Source organism: Tursiops truncatus, chromosome 2 (genome assembly GCF_011762595.2).
Source record: "Tursiops truncatus isolate mTurTru1 chromosome 2, mTurTru1.mat.Y, whole genome shotgun sequence".
In the NCBI taxonomy this organism is placed as follows: Eukaryota; Metazoa; Chordata; class Mammalia; order Artiodactyla; family Delphinidae; genus Tursiops; species Tursiops truncatus.
Genome location: NC_047035.1, coordinates 151,363,930 through 151,388,877, shown reverse-complemented (window position 1 = coordinate 151,388,877; position 24,948 = coordinate 151,363,930). Strand labels below are relative to the sequence as shown.

The window sequence follows — 24,948 nt, the reverse complement described above, 5'->3', positions numbered from 1 at the left end:
TGCAGATTTCCCTATCCTTCCCCTCAACGTCAGTCTTGTCTGGACCCTAAAGTACAGTAAGTTTGGCAAAATGTGCAAAATGTTTTGCCACCAAATAACTCGGTTCATCAACTTTTCACCAACTAACCTAAGATGGTAGGCCCTCCATTCTCCATCTTTTAGGATCTGTCGTTTGCAATTCCAGATATCAACTTTTTTTTTTTATCAGTTCTTGGTTGCAAATGAGAGAATTCACTCTGGCTTGTTTAAGCAGAAAAAGATTTTACAAACAAAAACAAAACCTAGGTAGCAAATGGAATCTCCAGACAGGAAGGCCCCAGTCAAGTTTGGAGGCTTTTACATAAAGAAAGAAAACTCCCACACCACACCTAGAAATTGCTCCAAAGCCTACCCTTCCACACAAGTGGCGCCGCCTCAAGACATGCCACTATGGGATAAGGTCTCTGCCCCCACCGTCCCAAAGGCTAGACAACGCTGGGCCTACTCTCGCCAGTGTGAGGATAGCTGACGGGAAGAGCCCAGGGCTGAACCCCTGCCCCTGCTGCCAGACAGGCTGGGAAAGCAAGTTCAGTCTCTACCTCAGGGAGGTGGTAGAATGCGGGGGACCCCCAAACACAGGAAGGGCTTTCAGATCACAGGCGGGCCCAGAATGACAAATGTCTATTACACAGAACCTTTCTAGTTATATTGTAGCTTCATTAATTTTCAATTTACACTGAAAATTTTCCATTGAAGTTGCTTTGAATTTTAGTTAATACTGAAAATTAATTTCAAATTTCTCAAGCACTACATTGCAGATTTTAAATTATTCTAATGTTGGAAATTCACTGCAAGTAATGTACTAAGTGATTACTGCAATCATGGATAATTTAATAATTAGAGAGATTGGGGAGAAAGATATTCACTAAGTTGTACCCATGCCAATAAAAATCAAAGTAGTGCAGTCACTTGCATTTCTGTGGTTGATCATGAGAATGTTGGGAAAATCCACCTAAATGCAAATAAACAATGATGTTATTATAAAGCATAACAATAATAATGCAGGTATCAAAGGGGTTGGAACTTAAACTTTAAAACATTAGGGTTTATACAAATTAAACTAAGCCATCATAATAAATACTTAGCGTGAGCACATTTAGGTACCGGTAAGCCCAAGCCAGGCGCCATCACTGGTATTCTGGAGCTAAGTCCGCAGGTAGACCTGTTCTAGTTTCAGGCTGGCTGTTGATTCTCACATCCTACAAAATTCTGTCCAATTATGTAATTCTTCTACCTTATATTCTTTAACCCAAATTTATTTCAGGGTATGTGCACTTTTATTTCAAAAGCAGAGTCTTAATTCACTTTTACTCAGTAAAATAATACCACAAAAGAGAAAATGTTATTCTTTTATTTATGTTAAATAAAAACATGAGAAAATCCTTTTTTAAAAAGGGTCAGAATATTCCTTATGTCTCCAAACCAAGTCCATGGATGCAAAGAAATGCTGAGTACTTTCCTCCCCCGCAGGGTCACAAGACGCTCTCATGTCATAAAGACCTAAAGAGACAACACAGGCGCACGTCCCGCAGCTGCCGCTTCAGGTAAGTCACATGCAACATTTGGGCAAGCAAGGAACAGAACACAGGCACAAGTATATTCTGGAAACACTTCCTGCTCTGGCCAATGAACCGTAGTGCCAAACATTTTTATCTGTTTTGTTTTGGGCCCTGCTAAATGTTTGAGCCACATACACCACTGCACTTCAATGATACAATTTTTCACAATTCCATAATTATATTAATCGCCAGTACAGCTTAAGTAACTGATGTGGCTGAATTTTATACATTTTAAAATTATGTATGAGAACTAACACTACTGCAAATTTTGCCAGTAGAAATGTGACCCCAGGGAACCACCATTTCCAAAACATAATCGGGCACACATTTACAATGTACCTGCGAGGTTTTGAATTAACCGGTCACTTCTGATCTACGCTAAAGACTAGGCTTGAATATCTGAAAACAAAGGCTATATTCATGATTTCTATACCCAAATACCCCTAAATCCATCACATACTCTATAGTCTGACTTAGCTTAACCGAAAATGATTCATCCAAACAGGTCATGGTAGGCTCACAATTCTTCAACCTTAGTTTAGGTCATAAAGAGTTTTTTCTACGACTGGAGTCAATAAGAAGAATTTCTCTGTTAGAGAAAGCAGAAATTTTCACCTTTGGCAGACTGCCAAGATGATACTTTATTATAGAATTTATGAAGCTACAGTTTAGTAACTTGCAGGTTTTATTAAAATGAATCAAAAAAAAAAAAAAAAGAAAGAAAAGCAAAGGGTAACACAACCCCATATCCCAAAACTTTCTAGATTTTTTTAGTGCAAGAAATGCCGTATCACTGAAGCACTTGAGAATTATCATGAAATCCTAGCAAAAAATGTAATCACCTCAGAAGTGGTAATAAAAAAGAGAAACAACCAGAGAGGCACACAGATCGTTTTTTTGTTTGTTTTTTTTTAAAGGATTTTTATACTATATTAAAAAACCACAAAATAAAAAAGGGATCAGTCAACATATATCTTAGAAGTCCTTCCAGAGTCTCTGTACCCACAGCCATGCAGGCTGCCTGTCGCCTTGCTCTCCTCTGCTCAGTCTGTGGCTTGTTGAAGGATCCTTGGAGATGACTCAGGCTCTAGTTCTTACAATCACACTTGTTCTGCCAAATCCAAGACCCTGAATTTATCCAAATTGTAGAAACATGCTTTGACCACCCGTCCACCAAAATACCTCCCATTCAGATCAACAACAGCTAAAAGGCAAACAAAAAGACAGTCAGTTAAGGCAGGTATTCCATCAGACATTACAAGAACATGTTTTAATTACAAAGATTAAGATCACAAATTCAACTTTTTAATTCTTTATAGTTAGCTGTACAACTTACCTTTAATTGCTGATTCAACCCTCTCAAATTCTAAAAATATTCGTACTGCTTCATCATCAGGGGCACCAGGAATCTGGAAAAGAAATGAAAGTATAGTAGGTAAAGATATCATCAGAGATATCACTGAATGTGAGTTTTCTCCCATAAATGATTTTTAACAGAGTAAGTATTCCAATTATCATCATATACAGATAAGCAACGGTCAAATACCAAGGAAATAAGTATAATTCATTCATCATCAAAATCTGCTGAAGGTCCGTTGATGACAGGTCTTGTATTAAGTGCTGGAACACACAGCCAGGCAGGACCTTTGGAGGTCCTATGCCATCTGACACATAAACAAATAATTATGCAGTCAACAGACAGCAACATGATATGGAGGAGAAGCTCAAGTGAGCAGAAATGAAGGCAAAAAGACCCGTATGCGTTATAACCGTCTTTCATACGAGGCCAAGCTCCTTGGTGGAGCTTTCCAGGCCCCGCTTCCATAGCCCCACTGCCACTGTATAAGCGCGGCTCCTGCTGACCCCCACTATGCCCAGCCACTCCATTTTGCAGCCCTCCTCGGTCTCCCAGAAGCCGTGACCCTAGTCTGAACACCCGTTCTCTCCTACCCGCTCATTCCAAAGCTTCGCTCACATCTGATACTGTTCACAAAGCCTCCTCTAACTATTTTGTGTGGATCTAATCCTTCTCTCACCTCCTGTACTTATAAGTCAACATTACAGAGTCTAGCAACTGAATGTTCTCTAATTTCACGTGTTTGTTTTGTGGTTTCTTCAACTGAACGTTATCACCAAGAGCACAGAATGTGTTTCCCCACCCACAAGGCTCTCAATGCAGTACTGGGTATGTGGGAGGCACTAACAAAACACCTGCCAAATGAATGAGACCAGAGGCACGTCCAAGTCACTAAACTACTGAGCACACTGTCATCAAGTCTAAACCTCAGTCACAAAATGAAATGTTTCTTCACCAAATAAAATTTGAAGTCCTTCTTGTGTTTATGTTTGAAATTGTAATAACTGAGTAAAAGCAGTGTTAACTAACCAACATCTGTCACCTTCTATGGTATGACAATATGTTACTTATAGCACACTCTGTCTCTATAGAAAATGTTTTGTAGTCTATCAATTATAACTTGGGTTTATAAACATCAAAAGAAACCCCTCTTACTTCAAATATCACACATTTTCCAACTTTGCCATATTTTTCACACTCTTCCTTGGTTTCAACTTCCAAGTCTTCATCTACCTCTCCTGCACCAACCATGTTCTATAAACAAAAATAAATACATAAATTCCACTGTGAAATATAATTTACAAATATGTAAAAGAGATGTATAAATAACTTTTTTCCATGATGGCAAACGTTCCTAATCCCAAATGACACGAAGAAAATCTTCATCCCTGAAATACCCCAAAGTTAGTATTAAAAAATATATAAAAAATAAAAGTATACTTTAAGCTTCATAAAGTGTTATAAGAGCAACTGTGCAAGCATCAAAATATATAAACCAAGTTGAACTTCTAACAATTTCAAATATTTTAAAGTAATTACTCACTGTAGTCTTAAATACTGTGTTTAGCGAAAAAGCATTAGCGAAAAAGGAATCTAAAAATCAGTCTTATATGGAATCTATCCAAAAGTGTCATTTTCAGTTTTCTTTAACTGTTCTGTCATCGGGGCGGGGGGGGGGGGACTGCAAGCATGCAGGGACAGGTCAAGGTGGAGTAACACAATTCAAAGAGAGCAAACAGGTTTCCTCCTTCTGCGTCTTACCCTTAGTAGGACCACTTTAGTAGGACACTTAAGTATTTCAGTTAATGGATTTGAATCCGACTTCTTGGCTGCATCTGTAAGAAAACATTATCAGACATAGACATGTTACAGCACTGAGTCCACGTTACAATGAATAATTTAATTTCAATAGCAATCCCCACTATCTATGTCCTAGAGCCATCTATAAGCATCCACACAGTCTCTCAGCAAAAATGCAGCCTTATCTGGCTGAAAGCATCACTTTGCTTTGGTATAATTTTTACCATAATTTCTAGAACTTTTTAATATCCCCAATTACCTGCATTTTTGCTCAGCTCGCTTCCAAAAGGGCTCACAGGGCACAGTGATCACAACCCTCAGAGGTGAGTCTTGGCTCAGGCAGTGGCCGAAGGTCCCCAGCCCAGTGTAACAAGCAGTTAACTAGCCAGCCCCTAGCTGACCAATTTCAGACACTCCCACAAAGTCGAGCGACTGTTGGTTTTTGGTTCTAGCCTGTGAGGCTCACTGCTGCTTCCTAAAGCTGTGCGTCGACAGGGCTCCCAGAAAAGTTCTCTCCCTTCTTTAGGAAAAGGTGTTCAGCTAAGCTGACTCAAAACCACTCAGTTCCACTTAAAATGCTAAGTCATGTTTGACTCATTCCAATACGCCCTCACTACAGAACAGGCTGTAACAATCAAATGAAAATAAAACACCAAGTAGGCATCACCTACCAGTAGACTGCAAAATAACATTAGTCTCACAGAGCGATCAGTCAGTAAGAAAATTAGGATGAAAGGGCAGAAAAAAGAAAAGAGCAGAGAACCTTACAGGATGGAGATGTAGCAGACAGAATCACCGATATACTGTGTATGGCTCTGTCTTGCTATAAAAACATAACCATGGTTTTATCAATTGTAACAAGGCTCTCTGCTAGTAGAAGCAGGCATGACATGATTTTCTGGAGTCCTATTCATTTCTGCCAAAGTCTCTTGTCTTCTTTTTCTTCCATGGGCGTTCCTATCTGTCTGCGTGTTCTGAACTATTCGTAAAAACAGGTCTCAGGATTCAGTTTCCACAACGCAGAGCTGGAATGCATCACAATCAGGATGGCCTGCCTCCACCCTGCTCATTCCCAGGGACCCACCTTTCTCAGTGGCGTCGCCCACAATGATCTTGCCTCCCCGCTTGCTGGTCTTCTCCACTGACAGCGCTGTGCTCAAGCCCTGTTCGTGCTTCCCGAGACCCTGGCCTTCCCGGAAGCCGTACTTCTGCATGATTTTATGTGCTACTGTGCCACTGTGGGGAGGAAAAAAGGAAAGGTACTTGCACTCAAGGTCATCAGCTACAGCATAATTGGATTTTACATCACAGTAATCTCCTTCTGGAAAGAGAAAGTGTAAATTGCACAAGGGCTTCGATGAGGTCACATATAATTACCAACAGGCCATGAGATGGAAGCTGTGAAATGTTCAGGAGAAAGATAAAAAGTGAACGCTGAAAGCCTGGGCATCCTGAGATTACCCCTGAGATGAGGGGAACACTAGTTCCCCTAGTGAGATTTCCCCAGGGCCTGTTAGAAAACACTAGACTTCCTGTGTGCTCCAGTATCTGCTCTGCTACAGGGCTCATAACCAGTTTATTTTAAAGTGAGCCTGTCAAAAAATATGTATGGTTTCACATAATGAAGATGATTGCATTTTTCTAAATAGTACAGCAGAGTTTCCAATGACTGACTTCATACGTGAAAGGACACTTAGGGACCATCTATTTCAGAGCTAGAAATGAAGAAACTGAGGCCCAGATGGGCTGATGAGCTTAAGGCTAACTGAAAGCAAAGCAAGACACCACGTGAGAATTATTTCTGTAGGAGTTAATGGTAGGATTGAAAGTGTAACCCACCACTCCGGATTCTTAGTCCACTGCTCTTCCTCTAATCCCATGACAGTTTTCAAACTGCACCGTGAGGAGCCTCCTGGGTCTCAAGGGTGCCCCTACTGACCACTGCTACTTAGGGCTTAAATCACAAAACGCTGCTTCAACCAGAACTGTACCTACAGTATTTCATGTATGTAATTTCCTTAAGTATTTCATTTGAATAAGCTGTTCTAGGGCTAAAAAGACTGAAAACTGATGAACTGTACTACACTGTATCTTCCTTAGGCATAAAGATTTAATTCCTGTTTAAAGGGGATTCAGCAAAAGTCAATTCTTACCAGCAGAAGGTCAATTTTTTCATTAGAAGAAAAAAACAAACAAAACCACCCCAATGGCTTCACGTCTGTCCCCCTCTAGCATACACTCTAGGGCAGGCTTTCTGCAGTGAGGGAAATGTTCTCCATCTGCACTGCCCAGTACAGTAGCTGTTAGTCTGGTGAGCACTTGAGACTAGTGTGACTAAAGAAATACATGTTAAATTCTATTCACTTTCAATTAATTTAACAGCCACGTGTGGCTAGTAGCTACCACAGAGAGCAGCACAGGTCTAGAAGACGGACACAAGATGAGAAACTCCAAATCCTCCTGCAGTGTGCAAACCCTATGGTGGAGGACCCACCTCCTCCAACTCTGACTAGCCCAGCTCCGAGGACGCTAAGGATCAAAGCACGTGCACACAGGCGAGGGCAGACCAGTGTCACTACTACAATCACAGCATTGCCACCAGAGGCAGTCCTTCTAGAGGACACAGAACAAAAAAGGCCTTAGTGCAACGCTGCTTCACCCGACAACCCCTCAGAGCACGAGAGGAACAGAGTAAACAACATAAAACACTCTTTTAACCAAAACGCATGCCAAATCCAGTGAGACTTAAAATCCACAAGCCCCACCTGAAAGTCAACCTTAAAACTGATTTTCATACACCAACAAATTTCTAATTATAGTTAGAACGACTGAGAGTTTTTAGACCAAAGGTATAGAACCATGACCTTAAAGCAAAGGTCATTTTATCAAAAAAAAAGATGTCATTCATCTTTTGGACATAGCGTAAGTCAGCACTAATTCATATGACCTATTTGCAAATGTTATGAAAACAAATATAATGATCACAAACTATTCTTAACTAGAGAATATAATGTTCAGCATTTAAATCTTTCAAAATTTCCATTAGAAAGCTTTATGTTTTGTACAAAACATAACAGTGTCATGCTGGGATACCCTCCATGTGACTTGAACCCTGATCCTCAAGAAGGAGGCTGCGTGACTGAGCGCACTGAGCATCTCCCCATAAACCCAAAAAAGGCCCCATCCCAAAACATGCTGCACCTCCTGGAAGGGCTGACAGTGCCTCCCATTCGGCCCCGCCCTCCCTGCACCTGTCGAGGTGAGAGCACCTAGACCATTACCCCATGTTGGCGAGGAAGGAGTTGCCGGGGCCAGTCGGGGATCTGGGTCTGTCTTGTTCCTCGTACACTGGGGGAGGGATAGCAGCTTTGGAAGACTGTGAGCGAGGTCTTGAATCCTCTTCATAAGGAAAGTCTCGGGGTACTGTTGGATGAAAATAAAATAGGTTTACCAAAATGTGACAAAACAATTCTGAACTGCACTTGGACCTTCCGTATGTTCCAGGAGATATGATCAACCCCTCTTTTGACTCCCATAGCATCCTGTGTACCTGTCTTAAGACGCTCATCTTACGATCTTATTACCCTGGCAGACAATAAAGGTCTTTGAGGTTAGGGACCATATGCCAGTTCAGTGATCTGTAACCCTAGCTACACATTAGAATCAACAAGGAAGCTTGCTGATCCAGATGCCTGGGCCCCACTCCCAGAGACTGGTTTCAACTGGGGTTTACGGTTCGTCAGGTATTTTCACACAAAAGGTATTTAATAATTTTTTAATTACCTTCTTTATAAAAAGGTACCATTCATGGCGCAACAGGTATTAAAAAGCACGAGGGATGACTATATGTTCTTGGGGTAGTTTAGGTATGGTCCAACCCAGAGGGCAGGAAGATGAGCTTCATGACTCCTCAAAGTCCAACTCCAACCCCAAATTCTAGAACAGATCACTGGGAGAAGACTGGGCAATCTGAGTAAACGCACACAACCTGTGCACTGACCTAACCCAGGAAGGTGCTGCCACCTTGTGGAGGGTCACAAATTTAACAGCCCCTAGACCACTGAGCACAAAAACTCAGCTACTGTTTGTTTTTTACCTAACTCCAAATAACGAAATGCTGGAGAAGACAAAATGAATTATTTTTAAAAACAAACAAAAAAAAGCATCTCATGAGAGAAAAACCCACGCCTCAGAGCCTGGTATTAAACTTAAGGGTGGAAGGGAGCACTTGGCTGAGGGTTAGAGCAAGGCTTCCCTGCACTCAGGACACCTGGCTGATTCCAGCTAAGACTTCCCACAACTGGGTTAAAGATGTGTATCTGAACAGAGAGGGGAAGAAACAGGTACGTACACTCTTTGTCTTTCTCTACAAGAGAAGTGGGTGGTGCGATGGCAGCTCCGCCCATACCTGCAGAAAACAGAAATTCCACCAATTAAAGGAGGGAAAGCGTTTCAGATGCCGGATCCTCAGGAATGTGACGCAGGCCACCTGTCACATCACACCACCCTCCAAAGAAAGAAGTAGGAAGGGATGCTACTCCATCCCTCCCACTAACATCTGAAGACTTCAGTATTTGAATCCAGGATCAAAAATACAGAAGTAGGTTATCACTGCTTCCATTTTCCAGATGAGAAAATAATCACGGGAGAGTGAACAGGCAGGGACAGAATGAAACCCAGCTCCCTGTGAGGCCAGAGCATCCCCCACAAGACAGCACCCTTCTTTCCAGGATGCAGACCACTGGGACTGAACACCTATTTGGAAGTGCCAGTAGTTCTGGTTACAATCTGTTTCGTGTTGTCACCATTCCTGCTCATGTTTCCTGGACAGAGAATGGTGGACACGAACAAACCAAAGTAGACTCCATTTTCTTTCAGACAACCAGAGGGAAAGCATGAGCAGAGAACATAAGGAATTTTTCACTAGGGAGAAGTGCTAACATATGTATTATAACCTCCTCATCAATGAAACACTCCAAAAAAACCGACACATTGGAAAGAGACCAATTACAAAACCATGCTGCACCAGCACACAACGTTTCACAAAAGAAATCCCCCGAAGCCAGTGTATGTGCATAATGATTAACAGGCCTAGACTAGAAAAAATACTTACAGAGAAATATGAGTCTTAATAAAACTTCCATGTCTTTTGACATACCTATTATCATTTTTCACCTTGCCACTAAGACCTAAGTGATTATTAACTGATTCTGAAAAGATCAGCTCCAATGAGTTTAGTATACAAAATTCAGGTTGTTTACTGAAAATTTGCTACTAATCATGTTAAAATATGACCATCAATATTTAACAGCAGTACACATAACGGATATTAACACCATTACTTCCCTAATATTAGATTATATCGTTCCTGCTAATGTTCCAAAAAAAAAAGTCCTCAGTATAGAAGGCACACCTCACAAAAAGGGTAGCTGATTTGTAAGTTGGAAAGATGAAACCAAGAAATATTCAACCTATGTACTGGATTCTAAAACAAGTTAATAAATCAGGCATTTGCTGATTAGGAAGATAATGAATCTGAAATGTTAACATAATGCCTGACACAGAGCACACTCAAATGTTAACTCTATTCCTCCGCAGAAAAACAATGCAGGGTCTGATAGTGCTCAGCACGCAGTAAGCCTTTTTTCAGTTGAGGTATAATTGACATGTAATATATTGGTTTCAGGTGTACAACATAATGATTTGGTATTTGTACATATTGTGAGATGATCACAACAAAAAGTCTAGTTAACATCTGTCACCACATAGTTACAAAAATTTTTTCTTGTGTTGAGAACTTTTAGGATCTACTCTCTTAGCCAACTTTCAAATATGCAATTATTTTATCCCCAAAATGTAATGGCCTAAAACAATAAACATTATGTAAAAAAATCCAAAACTCTGCAATTATTTGTATTATTAACATAGTGACCATGCTGTACATTACAATCTCATGATTCATTTTGTAACTGGAAGTTTGTACCTTTTGACCCTCTTCACCCATTTCTCCCAGCTCCCCACAACCCCTGCCTCTGGTAACCACCAATCTGTTTTCTGTATCTATGAGCTTGGTTCTTTGTTGTTGTGCAGTAAGTATTCTATAAATCTGTGTAACTCATATCTGCATTGAAAGAGTAAGAATTCTAAATTAGTACAGACCCACTCCTTTCCAACTCATTCAGTATTTTAAAGTTTAACCTAAGCCCTGAAAAGCCTTGGCTGTACACTGGGAAGACCAAGCTTGCCAAACTGCTGGTCACAACAGAGTTCATGTATGTGGAAATACACTCCAGCTTCATGGTAACATTCTTCTTAGGTCTCATGGTAAAGGTGACCACATCGCAATGAGGTTTTCAGGTAAAGAAAGATCTTGGTTAGATGCACAATGGACCCATTTCATACACAACGCTATTCCCACCAGTCCACTATAACAAGTATTATCACAGTTATCTGAGTTGTGTGGTACAAAGTTGTGTGGTGTAAAGGAGGTAATCCATCAGAGTACTTAGAACAGTGCCTGGTATCTAGGAGACAGGAAGATTTCAATTTCTCATTTAAATCTCAATCTGTCAACCAAAGTGGTGAACTAAATCCAGGAAATCCCAGCAATCAAACATGATGAAGCTAGATAAGTAGCATTCCATTCTCTCAAGAATGAACACTGCTTAGCTATCTAGTGATCACTAAGAATTTGGCTCTAACACAACTACAATGCTGCTCTTAGAGACCTCTTAGAGATGGAAGAGGTCTTACGAAGCACCTAGTTCAAATGCTTGTCTCCCTGCTCCCCGTACAACACTGAAAGAAACCAGCGTCTAGGGAAGCTCAGTCATGCGTGTTAGTGGCAAAGGTTCTGGAAATGAGTGCCTTGACTCTCCATTCAGTGCTGTTCTTAACAGAAATGTAGCTGGATACAGAGAACAGGTTGGTCCGACTGTGCTGAGGGTAAAGACGAGAGTGGGCATGTATTTTAAGGTATGCTCCAAGTGTCCAACAAGTAAATGTTTGAAAGACTGTATGTGGAAACAATGTAAATTTACACTGTCATGAACATGTGGGTTGCTGAGATTCTGGAGAGAAAATTACCCAAATCAGTGTCAGATGAACCAGTTATGAAATTGAATATGAAACGGTGGAACTGCACCATGTTTGAAACATAGTATCTGTGTTCATGCCTTACTTCTCTTCCTCCTCTCTCGCTCATAATCTTCATCTTCATCAGAATCTGGATCTGGTCGCCTGGAAAACCCACTAGCTTCATGTCTGTCTTTACGCCTCCTGTGATAAGAGGAAACAAATGTTCACCACAGATGAACCAATTCAGAGATGTGAACTCAAGGACGTCACCTTGACTTTTTTTTGGGGGGGGGCGGTGGGGCATGCAAACTGGTTAAAGACTAAAGTAGCAAAAGTATGAGAAGTGAGAAAAATCCAGAAGATAAACCAAACAAATTTAAGAGGTATATGAATATAAATAGCAAGAAAAAAGTTTCCTTAATATTTACCTCTTTCAATTTTAAAGCATATCAACAATAGGCAATAGTTAATTAAATAATTTTGATTCTCTAGAACATGCTTTCACTTCATGAAGTGATTCAATAAATAATAATATATTAATATTTTATATAACTATTTAACAATTAATAGTATTTTTAAAAGAAGAAATGCAAATAAATCCTTGTTGCCCATACTTTCAAAAAACATAAAAGATGTATATGAGTTTTAAAAAACTCCATCTGGCTCAAAAACAGCAAAAGTTAAGAATAACATTTAAATACTTTAAGCAGTTATGACGCTAGCAGAGTCACAGCATAAGGAAAAACCCTATTATTCAACATCACTTTGTAAGTCATTTCTCCAAGAACTCACCCAAAACGTATACTGTAAGTTTTCTGCAACTGTATATGAAATTTGCTCTGGAGTTTGTTTTCGTGCTGGGATGTAACGACCACACATTGTTAACAACAACCTGACTCCTCCTGACAACTGCTCAGACCAACCAGGAAACTCACTCAGCCTTACAGACAGCACTAAAGTTCATTCACCAACATCTGAACGACCATTTCAAACGTAGAGCACCTCCACATCCGCGCGAGGCCTTACTTTTCTCTCTCTTCTATTTCCTTCTGTCTTTCCAGCTCCCGCTGTCTCTGTCGCTCTTCTCTTTGGCGCTTCACTACTTTCTCATAATCGTTAGGAAACATGGGATCATATTCATCAGCTAGGGGAATCAAAACTTCTCCTGCAGAAAACCCACTGGGAACCGGGTCCTGAGGAAGGGAAAAATGCCAAAGTAAGTATCATCCTCTGTCCTGGAATTTTATTCACAGAATTAAGGTCAAAAAATACGAAGGCTAGGAGGGGCCCTGAAGACCACCTGTCTGCCTCTGCTTTACAGATGAGGGAGCAGATGCCCAAGGAGGTTCAGGGACTTGACACGGCCACACACCTAGCAGCAGAACATGACCAAGAATTTCACCTCTCAGTTCAGTACTAATTCCATAAACACCCTACAGCACTTTCCTGGAAGTCTTAAACAAGCTGCCACCACCTAAAATTTTAAGCAATAAATTTGATTATAGCAAACACAGAATACTTCTATCTATCTATCTACCTATCTATGTATATATATATATCTGAAAACTTAAAATATGAAACAACTCATGAATAACACATTCTTATAGTCATTTAATAGAATAACTTTAGATTCTGATTACATGGAGACATGACATTTTAAAATTAAAAAAAGAAAAAAAAAGTAAAAAGCATCCTCTTGGGCTTTGTGAAATCCTCTGGAATGCACACCCTCCCCAGTCATCTGCATCTCAGGCCTGAGTCTGCACAAGTGGAGGTAACTCCCTTCACATCATCATTCATTTTTTAAGGTCCACTAAGTCAGGTTCAGGTGACAACATTTTGGATTTCTCTTCTGTACATTTAGAAACTGGGGTTACTCTTAGAGAGAAAAAGAGGTAGTAGCCTTAACAAAGAAATCGGAAAAACAAAAGGCAGACAGCACACAGTCAACTAGAAACACACAACGAGAAGGGGGCTTTGCCCTAGGCTCGTGGTCTTGATCTCCATGGTTCTCGTAAGCCCTGACCTACTGCGTGGTCTCACGTTCCTAAACCTCCATACTTCCTTCTGTTAGTTTTCCTAGCACGATGCCTCCTTATTGTCTGTAAAAGTAAGATGCCTTCCCTGGTCTCCGCAGATCCCCCAAATGAGCACAGGTCAGTGTCCCCGAGCGCCCACTCTGCACCTCTTTCAGGAGGAGCATGCCCAGCACTGCCAAAGGCAGGAAGGTTGTTTGTAGAAGGTACTTTATATATGAACACAAAACTGGCATGATAAAGAGAGCTTATGCTCATCATCAATGGATCTAAATCCAACAATTCCTGGATTACACTGTGCAGTTTGATGTTTTTTCATCATAAAACAAACACTTCATGGTTTCCTTACACCTAAAACTCAAAAAACACTTTGATTTGATGAATAAAAGAAATTAGAAAAGTAACTGTAATCACCTCCCAGGCCCTATCACTGGAAATCTTACAAAAATCTATTTAATGCAGGGCTCCCAAAGGGCAGTTATTCATTTGTGTTCACATAAAAGACATTTTAGAAACACAAAGGCGGGCTTCCCTGGTGGCGCAGTGGTTGAGAGTCTGCCTGCCGATGCAGAGGACACGGGTTCGTGTCCCGGTCCGGGAAGATCCCACATGCCGCGGAGCGGCTGGGCCCGTGAGCCATGGCCGCTGAGCCTGTGCGTCCGGAGCCTGTGCCCCGCAATGGGAGAGGCCACAACAGTGAGAGGCCCGCGTACCACAAAAAAACAAACAAACAACACAAAAGCACATGAACGACATTTCCTTTCAGTTATTAGTAAGATAGGAGAAGCTAACAGTGAGCCCCTCGATTTACAGAACACTGCCATCACAAAGTTTCTAATTCGGAGACCAGACTGTCAGCATGAAGGTTAATTTTTTGTCATTTCAATATTTGACAGCAAACAACTTTTACTGTATAAACCCTGCTTAAGTTCAACAATGAGCCATCCTTCTCTAAATGCTATAAAGAATAAAGCATCTTGCTTGATTTTAAAAGCCTGAATGTTAATACCCAATGCTGGGGAGGGTAGGAAAAACCCAAACGCTCACGTGTTACAAGTGATACTATTTACTGATACAACTCTGCCGGAAACAAGCTGGCGCTAAATAAATTGCCCATAAAAGTGACTGATCTCCTAATGTCACCTCAGGAAATCTATCCTAAGAAAATAATTTTAAATGCATAGAAAGCACTCTGCAGAGGTGTTCACGAGAGGTCTACTGGTTCTACAGTTAGGAAATAGGTGTGTAAATCACCATACATATTCACCTGATGGGAATGCTTTACAATTAAAAATTGGCTATGCAGCAAGAAGGAAAATGCTTACTGATTAAATTTGGCAGTGATATTATAGGTTCTAGAGCCAATATACAATAACAGAAGATGATTAACCAGCTTTTCATTAGATGTAGCAAGAAAAAATTAGGCAAAGAATTTGTGGGAAAAAATGTTGAATGACTAAGAATCCTCAGAAAATTTCCACTGTGGGGTGCCTTTCCCTCTGGACAGACTATCAGCCTTGCAGGAGCAAGACCACTTCCTCTGGTCAAGAAACCCCACCAAGAGCTTCACAGCAAACCCACACAGGGGAATATTGTGAAGTCAATAAAATGATCATATGGTCCTAGACTTTTTGACACAGATGGACACTCACAATATATTAAGTGACAAATGCAAGTCAGAGAACAGAAGGTGGAGAAGGCGAAGGATAGAAAGCTATTCCAAAATACAAAGTTTTTAAATTCTGGAGGGTAGGACCAAAGTCATTTATTTTTCTTTTTGCCTACCTCCAGTTTCTGATTTTTCTATAATTAACTACTGTGTTTTAAACAGATGAACGTGTTAAACTTGATAAAACTGAAGTAAACATTAAATTGAAAATGATACTGCCTAGAGTGCAAGGCCTACTGAGGAGGTGTGTTCAGAGTGATGTGTAAAGCGCAGCCTGTGGAAAGCAGGAGGCCCACCCAGCTGGCGGTGGGGAGTGTACCTTGAGGCCCGCCGCCACGTGCGGCGGGGTGTCCACGATCTGCCGCTCGTCTGAAGAGCCACCTCGCTTCAGGTCGATTACTGGGGCAAGGACCGTACTTTGTTTTGTCCTCTGGCTCTAAAATCATCAAAATATAAGAAAAGTGTACTGAGGCTTCAAATTAAAATTCATACTGTTTGTAACAAAGCTTTTTTTGGACTCTGCAACAAACCTTTCAGATACGAGAAAAACAATCTTAACAGCCTTTTAATTCAGTTATTACAATAACCATATACTAGTTTCTTTAGCCCTTTTTTTTACAACACAAATTTCCTCCATTTTTGTAAAAGCTTTACAGAAAGCTTGGTCGCTTTTATTTAAATTTGCATATGAAATAATATAAGAAAAAAGCTCTACATTAGATTCTCCGCATTACACTTCAACTAGTGTGGATCCTTCACGAGGAATGGGTATGTTTTTATATCTTGGGCATACACTTGTGGATTAGTATACCTAACCTGTATATCTCTACTATATTTCGACTTCTACTTTTCTATTTTATCTTACATTGAACCAAGACTGCCCACTAATTATGTCCACTTATAGTCTAACTGAGTTTATGTTATTAAGTATGAGAATTGTTCCTAGGAGTCAGTCACTTTACAAAAGAGAAGACTGAGGCCTTCAAGAATAGAATATATGAAATAGCATTATCATTAGAATGTAAAACCTTATTTATACATCTTATGTCCAAAGCAAAAGTTACGAGAAATGAAGATTTAAAAAATTAGACCAACTTAAAAAAAATTAAAACAAAAAAACAAGACTTGGGCTTCCCTGGTGGCACAGTGGTTAAGAATCCGCCTGCCAATGCAGGGGACACGGGTTCGAGCCCTGGTCTGGGAAGATCCCACATGCCATGGAGCAACTAAAGCCATGCGCCACAACTACTGAGCCTGAGCTCTAGAGCCCACGAGCCACAACTACTGAGCCCGTGTGCCACAACTACTGAAGCCCACACGCCTAGAGCCCATGCTCCACAACAAGAGAAGCCACTGCAATGAGAAGCCCGCGCACTGCAACAAAGAGAAGCCCCCGCTCGCCACAACTAGAGAAAGCCCACGTGCATCAAGGAAGACCCAACACAGCCAAAAATAAATTAATTAATTAAAAAAAAAAGACTTGTTTTGTTAATCTTTTCATGTGGGATGAAAGTTTGTTTTAAAAAGACAGAATTCTATCTCTTTAAAAAGGAATAGTACTGGCATACAAAATTTAAATCTGGTAATGATATATGAAAAAGACAAAAACTCTAATCAACAGAACTGACAAAACCAATTTAAATTTTAAGACAGTGTTTTCTCTACCTGTGGGTATCCTAATCCTAAAAACCTTTTATAATACTGAGAAATCAAATGTAAACATTTTAATATTAATGATGTAGTGAAGGAAAAGAAAATAATTCCAACTTTAAAAAAATTTATTGTGTGTATTTTCAAACATTAAGGAGAATGATTAATGAACTCATGTCTCTTTAACCTGGCTTCAACAACTACCAACTCGTGGCAAATCTTGTTTCGTGTATCTCTGCCTCCCCTGTCAAAGACTGGAGTATTTTGAAGTAAATCCCAGAAATGATGTATCATCTTATCAGTAAATATTTCATCTTACTGGTAAATATGTATCTCTAAAACAGTTCTTCTCAACTTCTTTTTTCATTATTGCCTCCTCCTTCAAGGAACCTTTTAATACATTTTCTTCTCCACCTATGAAATTTTAATACCACAGATACACTACACACCTGTTTATGTATTCTGTGTATATCTGGCCTTTATACATAAGAAGAGCAGGATTTTTTTCACCCCTTAGAACCAATATTTGCCCCATCTGGAGGGGATACAGCCTCCACTGGGGAATCATGTTCTAAAACAACAAGCAAACCATAATACCATTCTCATTCCTAAACGTATTTGATAGGAACATTTTAATATCTAATATCCAGTAGACAATTATGTTTGTTTTTTTAATGTTTTACCTGGTGAATGATTTCAAGGATGTTGCCAACGCCCAACACTACACAACAGAAACAAAAACAATTACCCCAGACTACAAACCCTGATACGTTCACAACCAACCCCAGCCTTCAGTAACACACACATCATCACAGCTCAGTCAATAACGCAGAGCTTCGTCCTCAAAGTGCCGCTTCCAAACCACCTACAACAAACAGCAGGATTGCTCCCTAAAAATGCAGCCTCCCCAGGCCCCACCCCAGAATCAGGATTTACCAGAGTATCAGGTGTTATATAGCCTTTTAACCAAATTCTCAATCTTGGACAACCAAGATTGACAACCTGCATACTGAAGTTTGACAACCAGCATCATTGCTGGAAACCAAGAGTATGCTTTTCCTCATTCTGATTCCCTGAAACAGTTCTATTCCCAGGAGAAGCGAAATGACCTTCAACACCTATTCCTCTCCCTCCCCCACCCCAGCCTCTCCCCTTACAAATTGAACCCTACATATTCAACAAACCCTACATATTCAACAAAGAGGCAGAGCAGCAGGTTACTCTTAATCCTTAGGAGGCACCTGCCGGTACACCTCTGCTCTCAAGCTGGGCTTAGCTTCTCTTACCTTTGCCTGAGTGAGAGCTGCCTTCTTCACCTGGAGCTGAGACTGCAGAAGTTTGAAGTTTTTGGACCAGCCTTCCGTTTTTGAGTCACTGGTCTCCACTCCCAGGTCGTCGTACAGGGACATCTTCTCAGTTTAATGCTGAAAGGCAAGAGGGGTAGGGGTTAAAGAACGCAAAAATGTAGTGAAGAGTTCCAATCTTCCCATGTTAAAATAATGCAGTATCATGGAACTTCAGAGGTAAGAGGTATCTGAAGAGATCACCTGGTCCAGTAACATTCAGTGACAGAAGCCAAGATGCCTGATATCACCAGTCAGCACCCTGACACAATAAAGCTACATCCATGTACTATTTTTAAAATAAACCTCTAGAATGAATTTTCCTACATATAAGATCATGTGGTCAAATAATTCACAAGTGAAATCCTTCTGTTCTATAGAATGAGATAAGATGGAAGTTCTAGATGCAGGGCATTATTAATTACGTATATTCAATTTTTTAAAAACTCTATTTTGTGTCAACAGCAAAAAGTAGAAGCCTTACAAAAACACCTATTACAAGGCTGATTTAGCACAATTAACTACCGTTTTTTTTTGGTGGTGGTGGGCCGTTATCCTTTTATAAAGAAAAAACCGTAATATATGCCCCTAATTAAGGGGAAAAAACCAGAAATGACCTCACAGATGTGACAGGAAGTTAGATCTTATTAATAATAACCAGGTTTCCTCATATCCCACCAAGAAGAAATCTGTAATTTTTAATGACACTGATTACAAAGACAGAATCAACAATCTACATGTGAATGATCAATATATACTATCCCTGGCAGAATAGAGCAACGCAAGAGGATGACAACAACAAAACCAAGAGTTACCACTTACTAAAAGCCTTATCACACACCAAGAGCAGTCCAGGAGGGAAATGGGGACTTTCAGAGAGACACCTGCCCCAGGTTACAGTGGCAAGACCCATCTCAAATGCAGTCAGGAGAACTCCACAGCTCATGCTGGTAAATCCTTACTGCCACCTTTAAAACACCTCAACGTTCTGAAACCCACAAAATGGCTCACTTCTCAAAATAAGAAATCAATCTCTTTCTCACAGATGGAAAGAGGAAAAAAAATTTGATTAAAATCCCTAAACTGCAAAGAAATGCTTAACATGGGTAGTTTCTAACATATGGACACATTCCAAAAGTCTGTCAGTTCCCAGGCTCAGACAGCATTTTGCCACTGAAACTGTGTTATACAAATCCTGTTTTGCCTGCGTCTGTGTCTCAGGAAGAGAAGGTGATATAGACGGGAAGGGAAATACTTAATTTCCCCCCGGGTCACGTCTGACCCCGGGCAAAACTTCGGTCTGTCTGCTCATTTCTCCACCCTTCTGTGCATGGATTCTAAGACCCCAACACCTTGGCCGACCAGGTTCTACTGTGCTTGGGGCGGGGGTGAGGGTGGATGCCGCCTCCCTCCCTCAGTATAGCTGTTCTGGTCCTGAGCAGAAGTCAGCCCCGGTCAACTGCAGTCGCCTTCCACAGTGTCTTCCCTTCTTAATATCTGAAACGCAGACTATCTGAAAGCTCTGTTTTGATTTCTAAATGAAAGGCCCCAAAGCAGCACAGAAGCAGGGTGAATAAAAGCAGAGCCCAGGGTACTGGTGCTCCAATGAGTCACCTAAAAAAATCAAGGAATGCCTATACTTTCTCCTCCTCAAGGCTCCTGTGACAACTCACCGGCTCAGGTGACGGCAGCATGGGCAGAGAATTTCCTAGAGAGCACATCCCACCGGGAAACGCTCACTGTCTTCAGTGCCAGACAAAGTGAACTTGGCAACACCTTGTCATGTTAAGCTTGAGACAAGTTCAAGTCACTGAGGCTAAATGGAGGAAAATTAATGACTTCCATTTCTTAACTAAGTATGGCTGAAATTTGACCATGTCTCCAAAGTTTTGTAGGGCATGACCCCGGGGTTCGCTTCAGAATCTACAATTTTAATCACAGTCAGTGTAAACTCCATGAAAACCTACATCAGTCTGTGGAGGTCACTGCTCTACCCCCGGACTAAGACCAATGTCCACCCCAGAGCTGAACAGGCAGTTAGGCCGACTGCAGAGTTAACACTCTATTTGCAACCCCCTCCCAGGCCGTGGCTTCAGAAATTCCTTGCCCACAATGACTGTGGAAGACAACTGCACCAAAAAGCTTTAGAGGCTGCCATGCGCTTTTCTCCCAGCCTACCTTGTATTCAAAACTAATCCTTCCTCTCTAGATAACACATCTTTAAAGTTTCAGTTTAACCTGAAAAACTCAGAGCAACAGCAAAGGAAAACAACGTTGAGTGTCCAGCTTAGTACAGTGGGCCCGTGAATGACGCAGGTTTGAACTGCACAAGTCCACTTACATGCGGCTTTTTTTCCATAGTAAATACTACAGTGCCACACAATCCGTGGTTGGTTGAATCCACGGATGTGGAACCGTGGATACAGAGGGCCAACTGTACAGTTGTATTTGGATTATCGACTGAGCAGAGGGTGGGTGTCCCTGACCCCTATGTTGCTCAGGGGTCAACTGTAATGTGGTTCTCAAGACACTACTTCAGAAATGACCATGCATCTTTCATCTAATCTAGTTTAATTTTTTGAGACCTCTGCATTCAATTGGTCACCAAACCAAAGCCTAGTAAACAAACTACGGGTTCATTTGTTTTATCTTTCTTTAATCTTATAAAAGCAAGGTCAGACTGACACATTCTGGGAAACAAATATAAACAACGCATTCTGGGAAATCATAAAGCTAAATTATCAAAATTTGTTTGCAAATCTAACTCCACTTTAATTTTCCCAATATCACTTAATAAGAAATTTGAGAAATTCATTAAAAAAAGTATTTACAAATAACATTGGTGCCATGGAAATAGAGTACCCAAATGCCCACTGAACTCTGAAGGGAAAAGACCAGCTTATTCACTTTTGCAGCTCCAATTTCTGGCACAGAGAAGGCATTTAATAAACAGTTTTGAAATATTAATAATTAAGTAAATTCTATTTCGCCACATGAATCAGCAGTGAAACTACACAATGCCCACAGGCTCCACGAGAAAGTAAAGAGCAGGCAAAAGGTTCTGGAGGTAGATGGTGGTAATAGTCGCACAATGGTACCATGTACTTAAAAATGGCAAATTTTTATGTATATTATATTATGTTATGTATATTTTACCACAATAAAAATTTTTTTAAAAAAGAAAGAAAAGAATAGGTAAAAGGGCGGGGAGAAGCAGCAGTGGGGGAGGGGGTGTGAGGTAACAGGCTGCTGGACATACCCTGCCAAAAGAGTAAACTGATGCAAACATTTTCCCAATTTCACGGTTACAAAATCAAGCAGCGCAGAGGCTCTCTACCTCCAGCAGAGTCCTTCTGGCTAAGAACCCAGTACTTAACAATGTCATCGCTGCTGGTGAGGTTTCACAAGACCACACTTCCTCCGACTCCAGTCTACACTGAAGCTGGCTGTTGACAATTCCACCTGATTCACCTCACTCTGCAAGCTTTGGAAGTCATTGTGCAGCAAAATCTCATGTTCCTTAAAAGTTCCTTGTTTCTGGTCTCAAAACCTTCGAAAACACACTTTAAATATTAGAAACTGATGTCATCTCACCAGCATCTGCTAGTTTTCTTTAACTCGGAGCTTATAAATCAGATCTCCACATCCCAGTAAATGCAGAAGAGCTTTCTTCACTTTTCTCCTTCTCACTGATCTTCAAATTCACAGAAGTGCATTAACCACAGCAATGACACACTTCTATGGCCTGCTTCAATTAATTACTATAATGCTACAAGCACCAGTGAATTCACCACCCAAAACAAGAGACAGGATCTGGACAAGAAACCACACTCAACCCACATGGCCCCCATCCCATTCCACCCAAGTGATCTCCCGGGCCCAGGGGTGAGCAGCAACCTGAACCCCATTCTCATTAATTCCATGCTTTCCACTTTATAAAGTTACTTTTGGGAATGCACAATTCTCCAGATTCCTATTTTCCATAAAGGCTCTCTTTATCCGTCACAGAACTCCACGATCAGAATAGCTCAGAGGACCAACACCTCTGTGACACCTTGTTATATTTCTAACTCACAACCTACTCTCTACTGTAAACTGTACAGCAGACAGCACACTTCTTAATAAAGTTCTAAAAATAAAACACTCTCAGTTTAAGTTACTAATGTAATACCCCATATTCCCTAAATATCCTTACTATAGTCAAAACATCTGCGGCATTTGCCCCATAAAATTGTGGAAACTGAGTAGCAGCCTTTAAAAACTCCACCTGTTGCAGGGACACACAGTCCTCACCTACATGAGAATGTGCAGAATTTTGCCCTGATCCAGAATATCCTACTTTCCACCCAACTGCCTGCCTCTAGCAGTAAGTGCCTCCCATGTTTCTCCTTTACTGACTTCTCAAAGAACCTTCTTGATCTGACCTGACTACTCCTCTTCACACCTCTGCCTTCCCTGCAGTTTCCAGAATGCACTAAGGTGCCTCACCTCTGGTACCTTTACATTTATTTCCTTCCTCTGCAGGAAATATTTCCCTCATCTTGCACATCTAACAAAACACCCCCAAGACTCAGTTTCAAGCCTCACTCCTTTTTGGAAGGCTTTCCAGACCCCGCTCCGGTCAATCGGATCAACCCAGGCGTGGCTTTTTATGCTCGTTTCCCCGGAAACTAAACTCACAGAGCGTGGGGACAGATTCTTATGCATCTTGCATACGCTGTTACTAACACATGGTCTGGGCGAAAAGAGATGCTCAAAAAAAAAAAAAAAAAAGCTGGGTGATTGGACATCGAAGCTAAAATACCGCTTTAAAAGGACAAGGACCGAGGTAGTGCCGTAGTCACGTCTTCCTCCACCCGTCCAGATAAAACCCCCGTCCCTGAGAGAAGTCCACACCTGATTCCCCGTTCTGCAGCCTAAGAAGGAAAAGGCTTCCTTCCTTTGCAACCCCGGGCACAGGTGACCCAGGCAGGCCTACGGGATCCAGAGGCCCAGCAACTTTTCCCAAAACACTACCGACGGTGGGGAGGAAAAGCCGCCCTCGGGTCCAGAAGAGATGTGGACAGACAGACGGGAAAGAAGAATGGAAGACTAGGAATGCGAAGGCCCGGCGACCCGAGGCAAATAAAGGAGCGGCGAGGCGCGAAGGGAGACACGGAGGGTCGGCCGGGGCCGGGCCGCCTGATGCGAAGACACCGGCGGCTCGGGGACGGCCCGGGACACCAGCCTCTAGCGGCGCGGCCTAAAGCCGCGGCGTCGCGTCCAACGCCAGCCGGGGAGGCGCACCCGCCCCGGTCCCCACCTGCCCACCCACCCTTCCGGCCCGCCCAGGTCGCCACTTACCCGGCCCGCCCGGCCGACGCTCCCGGGCCGCGGCGGCGCACAGGGGCCGAGGCGCCGCGGACTCGGCGGGCTGGGCGCTCGGCTTCAGCCCCCGACGGCCGGACCTCTCCGGCGCCAACCCCTACGCAGAGCCCGCGGGGCGCGCGGCGGCGCGGAGTCACGGCGTGTGCGGCCGGGAGAGAGGCGCGTTGCTCCTGCGCCGAGGACGGCCCGCTCTTGCGCGCCCCCTGCCTGCCGGAGGACCGCGCCTGCACCGCCCCCGCGCCCGCACGGCCCCTACGCCCGCGTCCTTCTCTCCCGCCAAAAGGTGTCGCGGTGGCGCAAGGTTGCGACATTTCACACTCGGGGAAGCCTAGCAGTGACCGCAGATGGGGAGGAGGAGGACTGGTGCAGGGCTGCAAAGGTCCACTTCAGAACCATTCATCAGTGTGCACAAAGCTGAAGATAAATCACAGTAGAAGAGATGAATGGGGAAACGGCTGCAGAAGAAACGGCCAGGAGCGATGCATTAAGTGTAGGACTAAGGAAACCATGGATATGAAGTTAGGGTTACAGGAAAGACGTACATGTTATAAAGCCTCACAATTTAAGAATGATATGACAAAAGTTGGGAGAAAAGAGAAAATGGGATTCCGTGTGAATATGATTTTCACATCTATATTTGAAACCATATACAACCCCTGTGTCCCTGTCCTTTGAAGTAAAAGGCTTTTGCTTTAGTCTCCCAGGCTCCCCTGAGTCTCAGAAGGCTGGCTCAAGAGATAATGATTAGGAATGTGAAGATGTAGAAATAAAGAATAGCTATTGGGTCAGAAAACAGGTAACAATTTAGACTATAAATCCGCCACAGAGCAGAATCGCCAACTCCCAGTTCCCTGAAAGAAAAAGGTCTGACACACATTCCTAAGTTGTTTTTACAGGAAGCAGACCTCCACCAGATGAAAACTTCTGACTGCAAGCACTTAGACCTTGAAACCGGAAGGTTGATAATGCTGGAAACTTCCCCCTGATTCCAACCAATCCGAAAATTGTGCACAAGCTGATCAGGTACCCTGCAGCCCCCTCCCTCACACTA

The 24,948-nt window shown here is 42.0% G+C and overlaps 1 protein-coding gene across 1 annotated transcript; it reads right to left on the bottom strand.

Annotated features, from left to right (window-relative positions):
• Window positions 1-1,376: 1,376 nt before the first annotated feature.
• RBM17 (RNA binding motif protein 17) lies at window positions 1,377-24,031 on the bottom strand. The gene is made up of 12 exons (XM_004329065.4): window positions 23,874-24,031; window positions 18,474-18,611; window positions 15,857-15,973; window positions 12,859-13,025; window positions 11,936-12,033; window positions 9,107-9,163; window positions 8,037-8,178; window positions 5,840-5,991; window positions 4,717-4,790; window positions 4,111-4,209; window positions 2,935-3,007; window positions 1,377-2,802 (listed from the first exon to the last, which is right to left on the bottom strand). The coding sequence occupies exons 2-12, from the start codon at window positions 18,594-18,596 to the stop codon at window positions 2,699-2,701; spliced, it is 1,206 nt and encodes a 401-aa protein (XP_004329113.1). The 5' UTR covers window positions 18,597-18,611; window positions 23,874-24,031; the 3' UTR covers window positions 1,377-2,698.
• Window positions 24,032-24,948: the final 917 nt, after the last annotated feature.